Raw genomic sequence first — 23,652 nt, 5'->3', positions numbered from 1 at the left:
TTGTAACTGGCAGGTTATGAGTGCAGCCATGGAGAAGGCTCAGGAATGCCTCATTTGCAGTGCTTTTTGTGCTCGAATACTCAGCCTTACCTGAACGCAGGACATCCACAAGGAGCTGGAGCAGAAGATAGCGCGCTTCCACGGCAGGGAGGATGCCATCCTGTACGCCAGCTGCTTTGACGCCAACGCAGGAATTTTTGAGGTCCTGCTGAGCCCCGAGGATGCAGTGCTGTCGGATGAGCTGAACCATGCCTCTATCATCGACGGCATTCGTCTCTGCAAGGCACAAAAGTACCGCTACAAGCACCGGGACATGAAAGGTATGCGGGCGCCTGGGAGCCTAAAGAACACGTGGCCATAAACTTCAGCGCCCGCCGTTAGCTATCAGCATGTAGACAGCTGTAAACATGCAGAAGGGAGTTAACAGTACGTTGTGTGGCGTTTATGGACATGCCTGGTCCAGCTAATAAACTGCCTATTGATAATTGGTTTTGAGGAAAGGAAATGATGCAGTGGCTATCTGACATATCTCGGTGGACACCCGAACCCCCCCCCCCTTGGGTAAGGATTAGGATTGAGGAGGGAGTGAAAAAGGAGGGAATGAGTGACCGGGTAGTTTGGAAGTACCATGCTGAAGTGCGCATAGGCACTGGAGCAGCAAGATGCCTTCAAAAATTCAAAAAAAAAACAGCAACAAGGCAATTGTCTTACCAAAGGGTGTGCTGCTTTGCTGGCTCACTGATATTCTCAGCCGATAGCTGCTGTCGTCTCAAGCTGGCAAGGACTGGCGATGAAGCTTTGAAAATGAAACTATGTGGCGTAACTTACTTTCTGACTTCTGCCATCTGGCTCGAGCCTGTAATAGAATTTTTCTTTGGGTTCGTATCAAGCCATTAATGAAATTTCATTACGTTGAAAGTGCAGCAATATTTACTTGATTATATTGAAGCTAGAAATACATGGTATTTTATGGACACGAGGTTATGAAAAAAAAGCACTGTGTTACATCGAGGCTTTCATTACATTGAAGTTTGTTACATCGAAGTTAAACTGTATACTGACTGTGTTGTGTGCCCCATAATGGACATCAGCATCGCGTCTTTTGACAGCTACAGCTTTAATTCAATCACTTATAGTGCTGTCACCAGTGCTTCACTGTTTTGCATGAATATTTGTTTTTTATTAACATTTTCTCAGGTAGCGAAAAAGCACACAAATATTCTGTTTATATTTGGTTTGATTCTTTCACTGTTTGGTCCATATTCAATTCACTTTTTAGCTGCACTAAATGGTAGTGCTAACGCTAAGAGATCGGAAGCGGGCGGAGTGAGTGAAAGAACAAACGCGAGCTATTGACATGCTAGTCGAAATCAAGAGGAAGAAATTGGCCTGGGCAGGGCATGTAATGCGAAGGCAGGATAACCGCTGGTCCTTAAGGGTAACGGAATGGATTCCAAGAGAAGGCAAGCGTAGCATGGGGCGGCAGAAAGTTAGGTAGGCGGATGAGATTAGGAAGCTTGCAGGGGATACAGTGGCTGCAGCTGGCACTGGACAGGGTTTTCCGGAGAGGCATGGGAGAGGCCTTTGTCCTGTACTGGGCATAGTCAGGTTGATGATGATGATACTGACTTATTCAAACATAGGTCCGCCACTATGGCTGAAGATGACACTGGGAACATTGCTGCAAGGGTATGCTCCATCAGCAAAGAGTGGGGACATGTCAGGCAATGGAATGCACCAGGTTCAGAAGTTGGAGAAAAAAAAAAAGTGAAGCCAATGCCCCAGCAGTGGTGTCACACAGGCGACTCCATCGCATTGGTGCTGCACCACACCAACACTGGTGCTCATTAGATTATGGGTCTGGGCTAGTTGGCAGCCCATAGTTACCATAAAGCACGCTAGTGGACAGGGAGAGAGGTAGTGAACAGACAAAGCACATCCTTCAAAAAAGTGCTGGTTGTCCTCCTTTGTCATTGCCTTTTTGCACACCTTATGTTAATCGATACTGGCACCCTCACTTGATAGTCGATGTAGCTGAATGAGATGGAGGGCGCACTCACTGCCTTGCAAATTGGCTGTGTGGGAAAGCTGAACTAGAGAGGAGACACCCATTGCGTGGTTCCCACAAGTTTCAGTAGTGATGCTTGGCATTTGTGGAACTGAAGTGGTGCATTGCTTCAAAGGACAGCTTCATGCTAGTTCTGCTCCATTGTTTATTGGAGACAGTGCCTTTCTCGGCGCTCTCTTTCTGGGGCTAACAAGGGCAGCACGGGATGGGTGTCATGTACGAGAGAGAAGACCGCACTACACCACCATCACGAGGTGAGGCGGGAGCTCTCCTGGTGAAACAGCGAGTAGGATACTTTGACCGAGTGCCTGAAGGAGCTTGTCAGCAGGCACTGAGGGGAATGCAGAGGTACCCGCACCTCTTGTGCAGATCTGGAGGAGAAGCTGCAGGATGCCGTTGGCAAGAGCCGCCAGAGACTCATCGTCACCGACGGAGTGTTCAGCATGGACGGCAACGTGGCCCCACTCAGGTGTGTGCTGCTGCTTTTCTGCTCCTTTGGCTGCATACCTAGCCCCCGTGCAAGACATGTCTCACCACACTGGCTGCCTATTTCATTAAATGCGACGGTCTAAAGTTTGTGCTATCACATCAGGTCCAGCCACTGTCGGGGAGATGCATGGTCTGACTGCAGTGGTTCCCACTGTGAAAGCAAGACGCAACATCAGAGCAGCTACCATGTGTCCCGAGACAAAGGCTGAGGCTGACAGTGACTGAGAGCTGTGTGGAGTTTGGCTGAAAGTTTCCTTCTTCCCTGTCCAGATATGATCTTGGGTATGTGACGTGGTGACTGGAGTAGTTTCTTGTACATTATAGGATGGTAAAAGTGCTGTGTGTTCATCTTTCGAGCGCTTTTACGATCCCAAGTTTAGGCAATCCATGGGAGCTCGCCTCTCACTGGCATGAGGAAAGGATATCAGACAGGACTCTTCTGCACCAGCAGGTCCTGTAGAGTGCTCACAATGATTTCGCAATTTCTTTTGAGGGTAAGAAGGATGGCCAACCTCATAGCAATCGGGCAAGGTTACATATTTGGAATCAGCACGCAAAAATACATGTTTCTTGGAGATTCCAATATTGTGACTTCATTAACAAAACTTTTCTTTCTGAGATCAGCTTCCCCCCTTAAGACTTCTTACATGCTTTGAATCTGAAAGTATTGTCTCATCTTGAGTTCTGTTGTGAGTTTCATTAAGGATTCCTTCCTTTTTAATGACTCACCTACTCGTTAATGTACAGTTGTAAGGCAACGCAGGTACAAGGTTCACCTTTATTTGCCAAGAAGCAATACTGTTTTGTGGCCCACGGGTAGCTTACTCGCCTTGCAGTTGAAGGTCCTTGGTTCCATCCCCCCACACCTTTGGAAGAAATTTTATTTTTCTTTGCTGTAGAAGTCACTGACATATGGTCTTCTAGCTGACGTCATGCGAGACCATGGTGATGTCACTGGGGGGTCTTTGGACCGCTGCTCTTGTTAACGTTGGCTGGTTTTGTTGCCGATGAGCGATATAATGCTTTTGAGTTAAAAGGATGTCAGTTGCATGAATTTCTCTGTTGAAGGGCACGGGCACGTCGCTGCCATGTAGCACTTGCTTGCTTGCATGTATCAAGCACACCAATGCATCAGTGCAATTTCATAACCAGATTCTTGCCTTGAAGAGAATTCTTAAATAGATAATCATATTCTCTTTTCTCTTATTCATGCCTCTTGGTTTTTGCAAAAAGAAAATATGAGCAGCAGCAACAAAAAAAGAAGAACCCTGGCTGGTAACACAATTCCACGAAAAATGCTCCATTACGCAATTTTTCATGGAATTGGGCAATGGGAGGGAAGAGGGGGGGGCTCATAGCAGCAGTACAGCTTTGGGACATTCAACCCCACATGGCATTGCAAAAATGGTTTTCTGCTTTATGGAACATCATTATCCATGTTTACTGCAGAGCCTTCTCTCAGAGGCTCATATTTTTCAGAAGCGAAACTTTTTTTCACCCGCTCCTTGCTTGTGTTGTGCAGGGAGATCTGTGACTTGGCCGACCGCTACAATGCCATGGTGTTTGTGGACGAGTGCCATGCCACGGGCTTTTTTGGCAAGACCGGCAGGTAGGTTTTGTAGCTGACGCTGCTTTCTTGGGCTTTATCGCCGCCATTGTCACCACCACCACCGCTCACCATCAGCCTGACCCACCTCCCCATTTTTCTCGCGAAGGAATTTAAGTCTTTACACTGATTGATCAAGAATTCGTGTCCCAGTGGCTATGTCGTTTGTTGTTCAGTACAAAGTCCCCCCCCTGTGCCACGCACATCTTCTCGTGGTGCACCTGGGGACAAGTGGATCAGAGGAGCGTTCATGTTTTCTCTGCACCCTTGACCCGTGAACACGGTGGTCATTGTGACATTGGTGCAAGCTATCTGTATGAGAGGCAGGCGTGCATTCTGCCAGGCTAGTTGGTGCTGCATGATGCGAAGAAGTCAACGCAAAGCCGGACAAGGAACAGAAGAGAAGACACATAAGACGTCCACCAGCGCTATACTGCCAAGGATGCCTTTGCTTAGTAGCGTATCTGGTTGAGGAGGAGATTGTTTTGGAAAGATTGGTTTTATAGCGCCCTTTAATATTTGAAATGAGAACTTAAGTCAGCTGAGACGATTGCTTTGACTTAATGATAGCAAGTTAGCTCTTCTTAATGAGCCAGTAACTGAGGCGGCTCTTTTAAAGTTGTTATAAATGAATCTTACCCTCTTTCTCTGTACTTTGTCTAACTTATTAATGTTAGTCTTAGTGCAGGGGTCTCTGATAATGCATGTATAATTGAAAGTAGGAAGAACAGTTGACTCTTAGGCAAGGTGACAAATTGAAGGATAGAAAATTTTAGAGCATGCTTCAGAAAAAACAGCTTGAAGTTTGCAGTAGTAGTTGCACAGTCTTTGTGTTTAGTCCAGCTGAGGTCACTGGTGATTTATAGTCTGAGGTATCTATAAGTGTTCGCTTCAGAGAGATTTGTATCATTAAGAGTGTAAACAAATTTAAAAGGGTTTCTTTTCCGTGCGATTGTCATAGAAACGATTTTTTCAAAGTTCATTGACTTTTGCCGAGATTCACACCGAGGGGTGATAACTTGAAGAACCTTATTTAAGGAACATTGATCAATTGCGCTGTGACTTTCATTATAAATCTATAAATCGCACAATCATGAGCATGAAGTTTGATTTTAACAGGAACATCCTGGATAGTTTAATTTAGAAATAGCAGGAAAAGGAGGCCCCCCCCCCCAAAAAAAAAAAAAAGAGAAAAGTTTGTTGGAGCTCAATGGGAAAAGGAGAGGCCCCCCCCCTTTAAAAAAAAAAGGAAAGTTCGTTGGAGCCCAGTGGAGTTTGCTTCTGTAGTGTAGCGGGGCTGTTGAAGCATCCATGGAAACCCTAATCTTGGGAATGGGGAGGACCAGAATTCATTTTGCTTTTAAGAGATTTTGGAACGCTGGAGCATATAACAAACTACACAGCGTGGCCAGAACTTGTGACAAAGGCTGTAGCTGTATATTCTCTCTCAGAATAAATCTCAAGACTTGAGTCAGCAGTTAACTGGCTCACACTCAGTTCATCCTTTCTCTGTTGTGTTGTTCTTTCAAGAAGAGAACTCATGAGTTGAGTGTGTTGTCTCTGGAAGGCTTTGTGAACATCAGAAGGTTGTAAAAGTAGTGATAGTATCGAAGCTGTGCATGAAGTTTACGAGCAGTAAAGTGCAAAATGTTTTCGCACTTTACTGCTTGTAAACTCCCTGGTATATTCTTAAGCTGCTGAGGACAGAGTTGCTGTCTGTCTGCAAGCAAGAAATGCTGCAACCCTCATGGGGGCCCAGTTTGTCGGTTGCTGCAGATTCATTGCCACAGCTTCCCTCAGCAAGCGTATAGGCGAACCTGTGTTTGGCACGAGTGCTCAGGAGACCTGACTCTGATCGTGATGATGGCCTGAGTTTCTGCCGCATCCTCTTGCCTGGCTGAATGGATGGCACACCTTTGCTGCAGGGGCACTGAGGAGCACTTTGGGTTGTCCGGCCGGGTGGACATCATCAACTCGACTCTGGGCAAGGCATTGGGAGGAGCCGCTGGTGAGTCGCCAGTTAAATTGAAACACTGGTCCTGGTCACGGTACCAGTTAAGTTTCTCTCCTAAAATGTCGAAATGAATGGCCGGTTGGTCTTATCAAATGCTGGGCACTTCACATCTTTGTCCACTTGTCCGGCGACACGTTGTCGGTTGGGGCAGCCACTCCAAACTTTTTGAGAAGCAAAACAAGTTTATTGAATACGGGACCGACTACAAGAACTTAGAGAAAAGGGCGGTTTAAAAAAAGGCTTTTAAAAGAAGGGCTGTAGAAAAGTGGCCGAGACTGAGACTTGGTGCACTCCCCCCGCTCTTTGTTTGCAGCGGGCTTTTAATACCTTCGATAATTGGGCGGAGCTTTATTAAATCTGCTCTCGCCCAATTTCAACCAATACTACTGCTATGGCACTGTACATACAAGTGGGCGGGGCCCAGTGCTCGCCAGAGCCCGACTCGGCGGACCGTGCACTTTTCCTGGAATATGCACTCTAACGTGGCGCCAGTAAAGTCCACCGCTTGGTCGTTTCAGAAGTCGCCGACCCCACTGACCCCCACCCCCTTGAGAGCTAATCTCCCTTCAATGGGAAACGGTCGTCAGCCCTTTGTGACCCTGACAAGGCTGTTCGCGGTCTTGCTCCCTGCATCCGACAGCGTCCGAAGCGCGCAACGCGCTGTCATCATTGTCAACCCCTCCCAACTTCAGACGGGCACGGTAGGGGGGAAATAAGCTAGTGGCGCCGTAGGCTCCTACTTTAACATCGCCCGAGAAGGCAGTGTGCACCACTCGGACCTCTGTAGTCACCCACAGACTGCTTTGTTTGCACCATTGTGCACGCTGTTTGCTCCGTTGTTTCCAGGTGTCTGCATCACCTCTGGCAGTGAAATGAACGATGCAGGAGTGCTTAGCGATAGGTGCAGACATTCAAGCTGGAGCTCGTGGGCCGTGTCCACACCTGCTTGTCATCTTAAAGGGCAACCCCAGCGATTTTTTTTATCGTAGTCAGTTAATGGCTGATTTACATTGGTGACGGCTTTTTTGTCAGAGTAGTACACGACTTATTTTTTTGAAATGCTCAAACAATAATTAAAAAAAAGCTAAGAACTGGGACCGAATTTGAAACTTCCATGCATGATCAAGAGGGCTTTTGTTGTGACATCAGTGATGACAAGCACCCTTGGCAAGCGAGCTGCATGTGCGCACTGCCATGCTGTGCCAGAAGCGAATCGGTGACGGAACATCACATACCAAGACCAAGCTCAGATCCACGGTCCTTCCTCCATGTCCTCCAGAAGTGACAACTCTATGGACAACTGCAGTACAAATGACTTGCCATTTACCTATGACCTGCTGCCACGATAAAAGCCAGATTACAGTGAAGCTTGACGAGCATAGCGTGTCGCACTTTTTCCTCTTTCTGAACAGTGATGGCTAAGCCTTCATGGTTTAGAAATCAAAGAAAAAGCGAGGCTCTTAGCAAGAGGGGTGCAGGAAAGGGAGGCAGCGCAAAGATGACCCACAGTCTAGAATGAGAACTTCCTCAATAGAAACGCCATGTGCCAGACGCATTTCAAGGTACGAGGAAAATGATTCCATTACAGAAAGATTACAACAGTAGCAAGCATGCATATCTATCTAGGTGAGAACAAATGAGCAATCTTAAAGGTGCACTGAAGAGGAATCTGATTTCGTCTTTTTGCCGCGGGAACTCGATATACACGTTCCCAGCATTCTTAGAAACCTCGATTTATTGCCCTGTGTGGCCGATTTCCCTAATTAAATTGCATTAATGTCTGGCTCCCGCCTTTTTTTCTTTTAATTCCCCGCATATGGTGGGAGGAGTCTACCAACACATGGAGTGCCTTTCAGGCAGTCGCGTGGCAGCTTCGCTTTCGCTTTTATTTTGTTTCTTTTAGGCTTCCATGAATAAATAGGTCTAGTCAGAGGCTACATAGCTGCAAATTAGGCCCACGGAAATAAAAATACGCGTGGACTCTGCTTTCGCCGAGCACTACGTATCACTCCGCTGATGGCAGAGTGGCAAGCCGCCACGGGACTGGGTGAAAGGTTGGCCGACTCCTCCCACCATCTGCGGGGAATTAAAAAAAAAAAAAGGTGGGAGCCCAACGTTAATTCGATTTAATTAGGGACATCGGCCGCACAGGGCAATAATTCAAAGTTTCCAAGAACGCTCGGAATGTGTGGACCGAGTTCCAGTGGTAAAAATACGAGTTCAGATTCCTCTTCAGTGCACCTTTAAGCACAGCTAAAACACTAGGGCTACGAGCTCTTGAAAGCATTTGCTAGAATTTCCCACATGCTGACACACTGATGTAAATGCCATTTCTCTTTAAACAACGGTATTGCCAGTATGACGGTGACTGAAAGTTATTGAGAGTCCATACTGGATTTGATAATACTAGTAATAAAAGCAACTATAATATTTGATTTGAATTGAGTTAGATGTGGTTTCCGGGGCATGCATATCCACCAGTACTCCTCCCAGTGCAAGTGAACTTTTTATAGTTGAGCCAGAAGTATTTTTGTTCCTGTTTGCTGCTTGCAGTAATCTACTCTACACAGTCGATGTTAGTTAACCAGAATAAGACGTCATCTGATCATCTCCTAAACTTACCACTGCCCGATTCCTTTTCATAGTGGTCCTCTCGAGAAATAGGCAGCCCAACAGGCATCGTGTATGGAGCAACGTTGGCCACAGCATCTGAGCTCACCAGCCTCCTGCAATATGGTTTTGTAAAGCTGAACACTCCTTCAGAAGGACACTGTGTTCGTAGCACTCCTGTGTAAAAGTTTCCGAGAAAGCATGTGCTCTTGAAGGCGGGGACCAGCGAAGGTGCTGGATAGCATTAATCCACTCTCCTCAAAGGCACTCCCGTCATCTTTTCCGAGTGATCTGTGTGCAGCCCACAACACCAGTCACCACAATCACTTCAGGGACTGCAACGCACAAACTGTAAACTAGACTACAGCCAAACCCATGGAACCTGTTTGCTGCCGGGCTGCCGTAAGTCTGCTGCCTGCCAGGCTATTCCAAGTATGATGTCATCCTGCACAGGGTTGGCCATAGAAATTGCCCGTTTGACAGCACGAATAGGGAAGATGGGTGCCTATCTTTAACATTATTCTGCAAGAAAACTGAATGCCTCTCAATTGTGTTGTTCGGTGTGCACGATCTTGACTTCCAGGAGAACTTGCAATGCAAATCTTATTGACATCTGTGAACGTCTAAAACTGCCGGAGTTGCGCTTTAAAGCATGCCAGGGATTTTAGCCCTGAAAGGTTTTGTCCTGAAGGGAGCCCACTGTTAGAGTCACAATTCTTGAAAGTGGTGTGGGTTTGGGTCCACGATGCCGGCACCCAGCTAGCCAAGACCGAGAGAGACGCATAGTTTCCCCACTCCTCACTGATGAGGGACTCTGTGGTGAGTTCATCAACTCACCAGCACATTGTAAGGCCTGCCAGCACATTGTAAGGCCTGTTTCTAGGTGCTCATCTTACTGGGTGGAGGCAGCAAATTTTTCATTATACCACATCTTTGGAATGGTGCACAAGGTGTTGGCAAACATAAATCACTTTGTGGAAATCATTTATGCCCAGTTAACAGTTTATAATTAAATTTCTTCTGCTGAGGTCCTTGGTTCCATCTGACAGGAATGAAATCTATTTTTGTTGTGTATGTGACATACGGCGTCACAGTAATACTAATCGCGCAGCTTGTTTATAGATCTTGAAGGTGAATGTTAACTCACAGCTGTTGCGTCCTATGGTTTTGCCACATCACCCGAGTCTCGTTAAGCTTTTTAGCTTTTAGCCCCAGGAGGCCATTTTTGTTTGTGTGAGAATGCATGTAGGTTCACTTTTGTTTAAAATGGCCAAGATGTCACTAGCAGGGTTCATGTGAGGCATACAGGGGCAACGGTATAATAGCTGTTTGTTAACTTGTTGTCCTTCCAGCTGCATGGGCAGGCTAGCACAACGAAGTACTGGCAACACGGCAGTTTTTGTGTGTGCGACGTGATCTCAACCGTACTTGTGATGTCATTGACATGATTTGGCCATGCAAAACCTTAACAAGTAAGATGTAAAAAGCCTTCAGAGAGTTTTTCCTGAGGTTGTTGGGAGACAATGCTCTGCACTGCTTTCGTGCCAGCTAAATTTGTCTCTGTTCAGGTCAGTCATGGTACCTTGCCAGTGGGCCCAAGGTTAGGTTAGGTTAGGCACCTAACCTAACCTAACCTAACCTTGGGCCCACTGGCAAGGTACCATGACTGACCTGAACAGAGACAAATTTAGCTGACACGCAAGCATTGCAGAGCATTGTGTCCCAACAACCTCAGGCAAAACTCTCTGAAGGCTTTTTACATCTTACTTGTTAAGGTTTTGCATGGCCAAATGATGGCTATGACATCACAAGTACGGTTGAGATCACGTCAGGCACACAAAAACAGCCATGTTGCCACTACTTCGTTGTGTTAGCCTGCCCATGCAGCTGGAAGGACAACGAGTTAACAAACAGCTATTATACTGTTGTCCCTGTATGCCTCACATGAGGGCAGTTGTGATGGGTCATTATCAGAATTCACCTCTGTGGTGTGCTTGGCACCACCTGTGAGCACTCCTGGTGTCGCCCAGTGTGCCTCCACCTGGGGTTGGTTGGTTCTCCACTGCAGGGGGCTACACCACTTGTGGGAGGGAGCTGGTGGAGCTGCTGCGGCAGCGCTCACGGCCTTACCTCTTCTCCAACTCTCTGCCCCCGCCTGTGGTGGCCTCGGCCTCCAAGGTGCTCGACCTGCTGCTGGCCAGTCCTGAGCTGGCGCAGAAGGTGGCCGGGCTGACGCACCGCTTCCGCTCGCGCATGACGGCCGCCGGCTTCCAGATCTCCGTGAGTCCACCCACTTTTGCCCTCATCTGGTGGCTGTGTGTTAAACAGAGATGGAATCGCTTCTTGCGCATTTGGTACCGTAGTTGGGAATTACAGGGTGGCAGCCAGGGTTGCCAGTGGTGGCTACTCTGCGTCGAATTGGCTACTTTCTGGAGCACCTGGCGATTGAAATTTTAGGATGGCTTCCTGGCCGCTCATTGGCTCCATCCAGCTTTCACTTTGGTGTGTTTATTAGCCATTTTTAGTTGTGCCTCCTAAGTTTCAGCATCTGTTTTTCTTACTGTCCTAGTGGCAGATCACAGCATTGCCCCCCCGCCCTTTTTTCACTGTCTTTATGCATGAAAACAAGTGTGTTACATGCTTAGATCATAGAGCATGCCTCTAAGGTTGGATTCCCAGGTATCAGGAGCTATCAACGTGAACTGCGCAGTCGCTGCAGCAAATACTAATTGGAAAACTGCACTGTAATTGCTGATGCATAGTTTGTGGTTAATCCAGCTCTTGAAGCAGACTGCCTTAAGAGTGGAAGTGAATTAAGATGATGAGTCAGTGATTTTACTTAGGGAATGGAGTGTTTGGTTTAAACTGGGGAAAACTAATAAAAATTCTGTCTTCGAGACACGAAACACCAACTTTCTTAATTTTTGATGAAGTTTGACAAAACTTCTGCACATTAGTAATGCTTTCACACTTGAGTGGACAAAATTTTAGCATTATATCTGGAGATCTTTTTTTTTATACAAATTTTCTATCTTCGACGCCTTGTCAAACACCTGGGGGCTAGACCAACTGCAGTAGAAGACTGGTTCAACATATATTCATCGCATTTCTGAGTGCATGCTACACATGATGACATTCTTATTTTTTGTTTTCCATGACACAGATTTCATTGTTTCCATTTTTTGCAAAGCACTTGGAGTAGACATGTCAAGACGCCACTCCAAAAACCTACAATTTATCAAAATGGAAGCTAGAGTGTCATTGCATAGAGCGGAGTTCTGTGAGTGGGTCAAAGTAGACAAAACAGTGATGAAGAAATCTGTTGCACGAAGCGAACATCGAGTCAGAAATCTGGCAGGGAGGAAAACAATGATTTTTCGAGTATTTCCCTGATATTCAGTGCCACCACGGTGCACAAAACTTTTTTTTTTTACTTCTCTGTGGATTTCAGCTATGAAGCTTTGGGACAGCATAGAAAAGGAGGCATACAAGCCGACACAATGATCTTCGAAAAACCGATTTTTTTGGGGGCCATTTATTGCGATTTGAGAGCCGCATCCCCCATTAGCCAAAAAATGTCGATATTTTTTGGCATGCTAGCCATAGCTAGCTGGCTGTTGAGTATAAGTTACACTCAGTCAATATTGAAAATTATTTCAGTAGGGAAGGCAGGGGCATGATACAGCGGTGGCAGTGTTGGATATGCAGCGCAGTTGTGCACTTTGAGGTATACGCCTCTGCTGACTGGGAAACACCATCTGCCCACCCCCTGCTAGCTAATCGCTGTTTGTTCGCTATCATCCCCACTCTGAGCAGTTAGTTGGTTTAGGAAATCTATCAGCTGCAAGTAGGACACTTACACGAAGCTATGCTTGAGCAGGGCGAAAAAAATATCATGTTCTGGCTACCACGGCAGTTGAGCTGTGGTCTATCTGCCATCAACACGCACACCATGCTCATGCTCAGCTTTGTTCAGGAAAACGTACAGTCTCTGTGCCCTTTCATATGATGAGGCCCTCATTCACTTGCACTTGTGTGTACTCTAGAAGGGGCATTTTTGGGGAGAAATCAAGTTTGACCCAATTTTTAAGAAATCTGCTTGGGGTGCAAGAATTGGGTAAGATCAGGTTTTACCCAAAAATGAAAGGCTGTAATCATATATTAGGGGCTATATTTTAATTTATAAGCTTTGTAAACATCACTGACTGAGCAGCTATTTTCATTTATCCAGGCAACCCCAGTATCTTCTTTCTTGCCAATGACTGCGGAAATTGCGGGGGCGCTTAATTATCATTATGCGATGACAAGCGACAGCGTTAAAGGGAGGTGGTCGCCATCCGGAAAATTTGCCGGGTCATCACAGAAAATCTTTTCGGCACTTCATTCAGGCCTAGGTGAGGAGGATGTTTATGTGATAATGGCCCCCTCACTGGTGTATGAAGCTCTCACCACTGCGTTTGTTCATTAGCTTATGAAGAGCAATGCCACAAAAGGCATCATGCTTACTCAACACTTTACGACCATTTTACTGCTATGGATATACTTCCTGCTCATCAGAGGTTCATGGGCAACACTGCACAATGCAGTCCTGGCTTATGGAGGGCTGCTTGGATGATTGCTTGCGTTGCCAATTGCACATCAACATGCCTCCTGTCGGGAGTGCATCCAATTAAGGACCGTCCAACACCATAGACAAACATGGGCTTTGACCAGGACCACTCTGGTAGTCTTAATTGTTCAGAATTCCTTATTAACGGGAGGTGAATAAATGAGGTTTTACTGTATGTTTTGATAGATAAAGGGAACATTAGTTCACCTCTCTCTCTTTAACATGTGGACAGAAATCAACGGACTGAGTAAATGCAAGCAAAAGCAAAGCTGTAATCTTCAGGCTGAAAAACAAATTTTTACATACAAGGAAAAGATTAGTACGAGTTGAGATGAAATTGTTGATAAATTTAAAACACTCGCTATTGTCTTCCATGAAAAATCTCACCAGATACTCACACGGATGGTACTTTGCCCAAACTCGCTCTAGTTGTAGGCCCACCCAGGGTGAAACAGCTTTGCACAAATCATTATTCTCCTCTCATGCGAACTATTGGCATCTTTTATGGGGCTCAGCTACTGAAAGCAACTTGGAGAAAATTTACTTGCTGCAAAAGAAAGCCACATGGCCTATCTGCCATGTGGCTTTTGATGACCAGAGTGCTTTTATGGTGCAAGCATTATGAGTTTTTATGTTTATATTTTTCAACTGCTTTCCCGATATGAAAATGAGCAATTTCGACACACACAGATGTTAAAGACATCAACCTCCTTAGCACGAAATGAAGAGCATTAGACCGTACATAACCAAATTTAACGCGAGAGTTGACTTGCGGGCGCAGAACAAGAGAAGGGGGAAGCACATGACTGAGATGCAACAGTCACTTTTGCCAGAGTAAAACAGGAAAAAAGTACACAGTGTTATGCGAGGAAGTTGGGTAGAAGTTTATGAACAAAAAAAAATTAGCGGTCTAATCCGTGCTTGACCTAGATTATTCCACTGTAGGAATGAATGCATGCTGACCCATGTTGTGTTGCCATAAACAAAGTACAGTTTTTGAGGAAACTTGCGAAGGAGTTCTTGTTCTCATTTTCGAAGGCGTTGTTGCCCTCGCTTCTGTCCTCAAAGATTGCACCTGACGCTTCCTTAGGCGATCACACTGTCTGTCTTGTTCTTGGCGATAGCACTCTCATTGATCGGCAGCAGTACTCGCTGATGACGCCATTATGTGAGGTCATAGCGTTTTAGCAGCACAGTTGGAAGTTGACGAAAGAGATGTTCTAAACGAAAAAATATACAGCTAGCTTGCATAGTTAATCAAATGCAAAGTAGGTGCGCTAGCACTGCTTACCCCTGCTATACTTTCATATCCAACACATAGTGCTCCAGCGTTCTATGAGGCTGCTCCGCTTTATCATCGCCTAAGGCCGCCGCGGTGGCTCAGTGGTTATGGTGCTTGGCTGCTGACCCGAAAGACGTGGGTTCGATCCCAGCCGCGGCGGTCGAATTTTGATGGAGGTGAAATTCTGGAGGCCCGTCTACTGTGCGATGTCAGTGCACGCTAAAGAACCCCAGGTGGTCGAAATTTTCGGAGCCCTTCACTACGGCGCCCCTCATAGCCTGAGTTGCTTCGGGACGTTAAACCCCAACAAACTAAACCAAACTTACAAACACAGTACACGCCATTTGAGCGGTGGAAGGTGATGCTGACCAGCGATCGTATCGAGGACCAAAGAGCCCCCATAAAACAGCTCTGTCTGACAGCTGACGCCGGTGGAGCCCTGGAATGAGGACCCCACCCAGAGGACTCAAGAAACATTCCCCTGATTTTAATCATTAAAGTTTACCTTCCTACCTACCTGGTGTAGCCAGGGTTCTAGCACGCCATCTGTTCTGGCCGACCGGCTGGCCCAGCGACTGTGGTGTTGGGGTAGTCAGTTCAGTCCCTGCTGGAGCCAGTGCACTTTGTTGGCGGGCAAAACACAGCATCTGTTTGCATGTCGCAGAATGTCAGCAGCCAGTATTGCTGCTGGGTCCTCCTGTGCAGCCTGCCTCGTGCCCCATATTGTGGCTACTGGTTTCCTTTCAGGGTGACGACCATCCCATCTGCCCTGTGATGCTGGGAGATGCACGCTTGGCTGCTGACTTCGCAGACGGCATGCTGGGTGAGTTCGGGCCCAAGGTGTTATGTGCGTTTTCAACACACATCGGCCAAAAGGCAGCTTTGAATAGGCTACGCGAACCATACCCATTGACACAGGCTTTGCGCACGCATGGCTTGTGGGTGTAGATATTGGAAGTAGTGAGGTGGAAAGTTATTGGAAGTCTTTGAAAAGCCTTGAATTCGAAAACTTTATTTTCAGTGTCCTTGACGGTACTACTACAGTTTTTCTGAACCCTTAAATATCCCCAAATATCTTCATCATGAAATACAATTCCCAACTAAACTTAATGAAATTCATCAATAAAGGCAAAATTATCTATCTTTTCAGCACATGTATTTTTGCTTGACATCAAAAATTTTCCTACAAACTTGGAGTAGGTATGTTACATGGCTGTCCAGATTGAGGCCATTGCCATTTTTGGCCATTGCCATTTCCAGCCTGTGGCTCTTTTGTGGTGTTGTTTCATTGATGCTTTCAGTTCAGTGGCTTGTTTGCACTGCTGAGTGCTCTCGCTGTTCGTTATGCATGGATGAAGTCGCACAGTGTGAAATGATGCCCAGAATGTGTAAGTTCCACACCTTATAGATCAGTAACAATTTAAAGACTGCTCTGTGCTACAAGCTGTGAATCCACATTGCGTGAGAACACAAACCCTGTAGCAAATACTGTGATCTGACCTCCAGGGGCGAGGCTGCACTGAATATTGATGCAAGGGATGGTTCGGTGGGCACTGATTTTTCTGCAAGTTACTACTACCCTGTCGAGTTCTTGTGCCTTGGATGGTGCATGAGAAAGGAGATTGACTGACTAGCAGCAGGACACGATACTGGCAGAATACAGGGAGCTTTTCCAAGAGCAAGAACATTATCCACAACCTTTAAGTGGTTTTTGCAGGCTTTTGTTGTCTAATCATTCTGAAACCAAGCCGTGGAAAGTTGTGCTGCTGCAACACCTGCTTGTGTTACACCATAACCAGGCAACTGTCAAAAGTGGGTTTAATGTTAACGTGCATGATGATTGAAAACTTTATTGAAACAATGGCAGTTACTGGAGCCTTGGATGGTCCGACATTCCGGCAGCCCACTGGTCTGCGCCACAGCATGGGCCCTGCAAACCAGTCCTCGTTGCTGGTCGGGGTTAAAAACTCTAATAGTTAAAAAGTTAACTATTAGATGTTAGTTAACCAGCTAAGTCAAAGTGATTCACCAGTGTCCACCAACGCTGGTATTGCTATGCTGCAAAAGCCATACTGTTACCTCAAAAAGCGTATTTTCAAAAATTAGTGGCAGGCTTTCCTGAAACGCCTGGTGTAGGCTTCGTAGATTGCAAAAGGGAATTTAATTCAGCTGAAACATCAGCAGTCGTGCAGGCACTGCATGGCCAGCATGTGGAGGAAGCTCGTGTAAATGTGCTGGAAAATTCCTACACAGGCTTCACAGTGAACAGCTGCACTGCACAGGTGGAATGTGCGTCAATACTGATGACAAAGGCAGGGGGACGCAAACCCTTTGCTGTTATTTACTGCATGCTAACACAAAGGCATTCAGAGGGTTGGACTGAGATGAATTCTCTATGAGGGTCTGTGAGGAATACACCCTGGTAACCTCAGATTTGCTGATGACATTGCTGTACTAGTTTCTCTGGAGAGCTTTCCGAGTGTTCTGGGGCGCATTATGGAGCAGTTGGCGGCACATCTGGTTTTGAAGTGGTGTTATGTGTAGCGGAGCGCAGTACCTGGGTAAGCTGCTGGAAAATGAAGGCGATGTCCAAAGAAAAGGCAGGAGTCCTTCAGGGGTGAGCTGAGTAGTGCGAAAGATTTGGGCCAGAGTTGGGTTGGATAAGGGATTCAAGGATGTTCTGTGCCTGTCCACTCTCAAGGTGACTGCTGCTAGCATTGCAGAGAGGGTGTTTGTGGTAGAAAGCTGAATGTGCTTCTTTAAGCTTTTGTTGTGATGGTTTTTGCTCTCGGCCAGGAAATATTCCCGGTCCGGGTTACCACAGGATGGGCAACAAAAGAAGTGTGCTGCATGCCCCATGTGTGTCTGCAGTGGGGGAGGTTGTGAAGACGGCATGCACTGTGCTCGTGTCCACACGGAATGCCAATTCCCAGTACCTGGCAGATTGTAGTTCTGTGCTGGCCTTGCCTACTCTTTGTGGAAAGAGGGTCATGGGATCAAATCCCACTCGCAGTGGCCACAATTCTTTGGAGGCGAAATGTAAATACCTCGGGTGGTCAAAATTAACCCAATGCCCTGCAGTGTGGCCTCATCCCTTGTAGCTCACATGCAGCCCCAGGATGTTAAGCCGCATGTACCACGTATCTTTGCAGAGCAAGGTGTTTACGTCATCGGCTTCAGCTACCCAGTGGTACCCAAAGGTATGTGGCTTTTCACACCTCGGGAAATGGTTATGTTTGGCAGCCAGGGAAGTGCCTGTAGCAGAGTGTTTCAGATACTGCAGTCGAGTATTAGATCATTGGGAGGTGTACATATGCAAAAAACAGCAATTTTTGAAGGAATCTTCCATGGTGGAGTAGATTTGTAATAACGGAGTAATTACTCATTAACATTCACCCAAGCGCTTTCATAGGAACTTGGCAGTTGAAGAAAAGTTTGCCCTCGTCTAAGGATCAAACCCAGGACCACTGCCTGTCAGGGGCAGTCTCTCTACCAACTAAGCCAAGCAGGACGGCTAGCAGATAGTGGAAGCAGATTTGGAAGCAGTTTTATCAGATTATAGTGGTCGAGAACATTAGATAGAAATGCGTGGCGAGTTTCTTCCAGATATGAAGAGCAAACTAATGCCTCATGAGCTGCAGCCAATGGATTACAACTGAAAACTCACAGAATTGGTGTATGTTAGCTCAGAATTGTTGTGAGTTTACTGCACAAGGTGCTCAGCCGAGATTGCTTTGCCTCAACTTGTTCCATGACACCTTCGGTGTTTTCAGCGCCTACATTTGCCCAATCCGGACATCTCGAAGTTTATTGCTCTTCATTGCAGCCAAAGTGCTTGGCTTTAATATGTTATAATGAAACAAGCTGTACGTGTCGTTTGGTTTAGGATAAAGCTTGAAAAAGGGAGGTACACTGCGATATCAAATGCACCGCCTGTAAGAAAATTGTTGCTGTCACAGTGCCTTTTAGTCCCCTCCTTTGATGAGAACAGAGTCCGAGCAGGTGCAACTTCTCCCTGGTGCAGGCAAGGCCCGCATCCGGGTGCAGATCTCTGCAGCACACTCCATGGAGGACATTGACCGCACAGTGGATGCCTTCATCACCGTGGGCAGGAAGTTTGGGGTGGTCTCATAGTGCCACCCTCCATCGACACCACCGCACCCACAGTGACAAACAGACTCAAGTGCACCTTCTGTTCTGGTTCACTTTCTTTTATAGTTGCCACTGAAGGGTTCGAAAATTTATTTTTTGAAGAATGGCCTGCAAGTAGCCAAGCGCAAGGGCTGGAGGAGGCATGAAAGGTGGATATGCCATGAAGACATGGGCTCATTGGTGAACTTTGTGGTAGAAACAGTGCAGTAACAGTGATAGAGGAGAAGGTGTCAGAATGCACTGGCTTGGTTTATTGGCCCTGGCATTTATTTTTTATTTTTACATGTTTGTCAGTGTCAGTTTCTTATCGCTAATACACATCCCCTCCACTAGTTCCAACTTTCTTGTTTGAAGGGTTGGTAACCATAGCGGTGGAACATCTTATATGGCAAATAATACACAGGGTGTTCTGTAATTATCCGACTGGGTTGAAAAAATTCTCCTGCACAAACCACAGGTCTATTTCTGTTCAAGCACAGGCTACAAGGTAGCTTATGATAGTCTGTGTTTTGCGATAAATAATTTAAAGGGACACTGAGGAAAAATTGAAGCTGGTTTGTATCGACAGAATACCAGCTCCTGATTACAAAAACGCCACTCATACTGACAACAAAGCTCCTGTAACGTAGAAAAGAGCAAGAACCAAAATACAGGTATCGCCGCCACAGGCCAAACTCGCAAGTACAAGCGTGGTGACGTCATAGGACAAAACAGTGTTGCTGGAACCAATGGTTCTAAAAACACTAGAACACGAGAAGCCATGAATCACTGAGGCGCAGCCAATGCATTCGCGAATCTTCTTGACGTCGCCAGATGGCGCCACGTATCCGGCAGCTACGCGCGTGCCTGCAGCATCGAGACCAATCAGCGCCTGCTCCGCGGCAGTAGGCGGGCTCCCGGTATTCCGCTAGCGTAAACAAGGTACACAGTATGCTAAAGGTGTCTGTTTGCTAGAACTTCGTTGACGACTTCAAGAACGGGATCCATCGTAACGCTGGCAAAACGCCGGTGCAAACGTAAACGAAGCGACGCTAGTGACGGCCACAATAGCCGATAGATGCCTTCAACCTGCAGCCGGCGGTAGCTTTGTTTTCGGCTGCTGCCAGGCTGCACTGCTGGCCGTCAGAAATCACGGAGTCTGCGTTACGTCATGTGCACGTCATGTTTCACGTCACTTAGTCCTGTGTCGTCATAGGAGAATCCGAAGTTTGAATCAGAGCGGCGGGAAAACTTTTTCAACTTCGAATCCAAATTTCTTAGAAATAAAGGCATCTTTCTCTGCCGGCCAAGTGGCAACAAAGCCATGAAATGCCGAACTATCGGATTTTGCTGTAAAGAAAATATTGATAGAGCTCTCCTCACTGTCCCTTTAACATCAGAACTTGTCGGCACTGCCTGGAATTGGTGAAAACCTGGAGTCGTCTGCGCGCAGAATTCATCAAGGCGAGCAGGATAATCAATTTGAAAGGCTGTGCCATCTGGCGAACTATTAGGCAACCAATATCCCTGCTCGGAGCTGTGGTAGGTCTCTCTGTGCCTCAGATGGCGCAGCCTGTTAAATATGCTGCTACGCTCGCCCAGACGAAATTCTCCACAAAGCTGACTGCAGTTTTTTGCCGATTTCGGACAACTCAGGCAAGTTCCGATGTTTAAATTCCTATCGAAAAACGTAGATTATCATAAGCTACCCTGTGGTCTGTGCTTGAGCTGAAATAGACAAGTGGTTCGCACAAAGATTTTTTTTCAACCCAGACAGATAAATATGAAACATCCTGCATGCAATGAAATAAATTTAATTTGAAGTAAAAAGCTGTGTTGTTTGTTCTCATAGTAGGTCATGAGCTAGGGTGGTTTTCTGCTGTGTTTCTGGGAATGGTCATTGCAGGCAAATAAGTTCACCCTGCAACAACTGTAAGTAGTGAAGTGTGACCTGAATGCTTGTCATATGCATTAACTGCCACTGAATGAGCTAGCAGAGTGGCTTTATTAAGCCACTCTTGTTAAGCCAGGACACCCTTGTGGTGGAGGTGTGCGAGATGGAGAGCCGCCACAGTTATTGTCGAAGACTGCGTTGCGAGGCGAAGAGCTGTCGTTCAAGTCTCTTGCCTGAGCTGCTTCATCACGTATGCTCAGTGGAGCCTGTTTGCTATCCTTCTCCATTGTTTCCGTTGTGTAAAATAAAAGCAGAGTTTAATATGAGTGATTGCTTCAGCCGACTTTTTACAGTGATTGGAATGTGAACATTTCAACAGAAATCTGCCTGATCTGGAGTGAGCTAGAAAAAAAAAAAACGGCAAACTCTGGCCAAAGGTCAGCTCTTAGCAAGACCTTATGGCGTAGTTTTAATTTTTCTTTCCTTCAGCAGCACAAGCTGTCCTTGCTTCCCAGAGTGGAGGGCTTCAGAACAATTTCCACCACATGGAGATATTTGACGGACCAGCTAGAAAAATATTTTATTCCATGTTGAAATACAGGGGGGGCGCTGCAGTAGAGGGCTGGGTTGGTTATGTGAAAGTAAGGGGACTCCGTGTTACTGAACGGACATCCTGGAGTCAGCTGGGGGCCGCGTGCTGATCGCCAACCAGCGGTGCCACCAGGTCATGGAGGAAGGCACAAATGCCTGCCAGCGCTCAGTGGCGCGCTCTGGAGATCCGGGCAAGCCCAGAAGCGGAGGAGGCCAACTAGGCCTATTTGCATATTGACAACTAATAGGCAATTGGTGCCACAACAAATGTATCTAATAGAAAATTTCATAGGCTATTGGATCCCTTGACACTGGGAAGTAGAGTTTGCAGGCTATCAACATGACAGAGGTCTCCATTTGAAGCGTGCGTGCACTGACAGCCTTTGGGAACACAGTGACATTGATGAGCGAAGCTATCTAAATATAAATTACTACAGTAGGATACAAGTCAAGAATGCAGTGGCACACACACAGACCCTCCAGCCAATGGTGTCGACCGACATTGCGGTTAATCCAATTTCATGTAGGCTCTTGCCGGTCACCTTCGATTTCATGCTAGAGGTTCAACCACTGCTGGACAGTCTCCTTTGAGAGGAATTTGCTGCTGCATTCTTGAATTGTACCTGACTATAGATAGTCATTTTTGTGCGTCAGAAGGCTTGCCTGTCACATTCTATCAATTATGAACACTGCAGTAATTGCTGGTGTCAACGAAGCTATGGTGCTGTTCTTGTTTCAAATAGTACATGTTGCTCCCTCTTAGACTGACCAAGTTTGTAATGTCTCGTCTTAGGTGACATACATTCAGAATGCAAAGAGTTTTGAAAATGGAAATGCATGTCATTTACTGGGAAATATCACAGTGAGGCTACCAACTGTTCATCTTATGGCATACGGCCAAATTTAAAATGCACTCTTCTCAGTTTCATACTCTTGGTTGGCTTCCCTAATTATAAGGCAGCTTTGTGATAACTTTTTTGTTTCGTAAAAAAAATTTTGTACCATTTTCTTCATTAAGAATCGAGGCATCCGATGACATTCTCTCTTTTTTTTATATAGGCCGTGGATAAATAATAATTTGCAGTTAAACGAGTTCCAGTGTCAAATACTGCCACCTTTTATACTTCACATAATTTTTCAAAATGGCACGCCTTTAGAGGAAAACCAAGAATGTCATCAGGTACTGGAACTCTGCTTATAAATTCATGTAATTAAAAAAAATCTAATGCAAAAATTTATAAAAGCTACATAAGAAATTGCCTAATTATGCTGTAGACTTTGTAAGATAACTTTTGATCTAATACTAGCAGCTCGGACATGATTGCATATTTGAAATCTATATAGAGAGAAATACATTTGTAAGCAAAGTTTCACCCAATCCTAGCAAATAAAAAATTTAGTTTCAAGACCCTTGTCCCCCTTAATTAGCAACGCAAATTACTAAACTGTTCTCTTTATCCCCAACTCTTGCCTATCCATTTCTCCCTGCCAGACACTAAAATATCAAGTGAGAGCCAATACAGGTGCAAATGCTGCTACCAAAATTATAGTGAAATAAAATTAAATCTGGCAATTCCATGGTAATGCGGATGATGAGTACCAGCTGTGGAGAAACAATTGATCACACTTCAATCCCAGTGATTCATATCATCGTTACCACACATGTCACAGAGTTCATGCCTGCTGCCTTCTTTAAAGTTTCCCATCCTCGGCGCATCCAAATGCCGGCGTGCAGAGATTGAAGGGAGATATACCGTATGTATTCGCATAACGGACCCACTTGGACAAACCCCCTTTATACACTCTTTTTTCATTCAGAATTTACTTTTTTTAAACCTTTCGTAAAGAACGCGCACCTGACCTTCGAGGGCTATAGACGTTTAATTTTACTGCGTGCTTTGTAACTTGCAGCTCAAAACCTAGATGGCGTCACATGCTCCGGCGTGCACATTTTAAGATTAGTGCGCTCGTGATTGGCTGAAGAGGCTTGCAGCTTCCACAGTGCTGCAAGGAAGTGTTGAGAGGGAGTAAATGGCCTGAAGACAAGATTGCGGACATCTTTCGATGACCCCCGTCTGTAGTAGCAGTGCCCAGCCATGAACGTACTGTTTCATGACGATGCGAGCGTTGCCTTTGGCTCCTGCTGCTTCACGGTTCCTTCTTGGGTAATCGTTTCCCTGTGATGCCTAGCTGCAATCTTTCTTTACATCTGTTTTTTCTACAATACAGCCACGGTGGCAAAGAAAGCATGCGAGCTTTTGTGTTTCCCAGCGTTCACTCCGGACGCTTTTTGAAGATGAGAACTAGTATGCCTTTCATGAATCTTTGCCTTATAGCACTCTAACATGGGCCCAACAC

General features: G+C 46.0%; 1 protein-coding gene across 1 annotated transcript in view; it reads left to right on the top strand.

Annotated features, from left to right (window-relative positions):
- The window catches only part of Gcat (Glycine C-acetyltransferase), a 34,052-nt gene extending 13,023 nt beyond the window's left edge, over positions 1-21,029 (top strand). The window contains exons 4-11 of the mRNA XM_089546375.1: positions 101-320; positions 2,438-2,537; positions 4,080-4,166; positions 6,089-6,171; positions 10,856-11,067; positions 15,426-15,501; positions 17,831-17,878; positions 18,703-21,029. Of these exons, the coding sequence (XP_089402501.1) occupies positions 101-320; positions 2,438-2,537; positions 4,080-4,166; positions 6,089-6,171; positions 10,856-11,067; positions 15,426-15,501; positions 17,831-17,878; positions 18,703-18,812 (936 nt within the window). The 3' untranslated portion in view covers positions 18,813-21,029. The remainder of the gene's footprint in view (positions 1-100; positions 321-2,437; positions 2,538-4,079; positions 4,167-6,088; positions 6,172-10,855; positions 11,068-15,425; positions 15,502-17,830; positions 17,879-18,702) is intronic.
- The last annotated feature ends 2,623 nt before the right edge of the window (positions 21,030-23,652 follow it).

The sequence above is a fragment of the Amblyomma mixtum genome, chromosome 5 (assembly GCF_055824585.1).
Source record: "Amblyomma mixtum isolate Tamu chromosome 5, ASM5582458v1, whole genome shotgun sequence".
NCBI lineage: Eukaryota > Metazoa > Arthropoda > Arachnida > Ixodida > Ixodidae > Amblyomma > Amblyomma mixtum.
The sequence above is the reverse complement of the archived record's forward strand: the minus strand, read 5'-3'. Positions and strand labels throughout refer to the sequence as shown.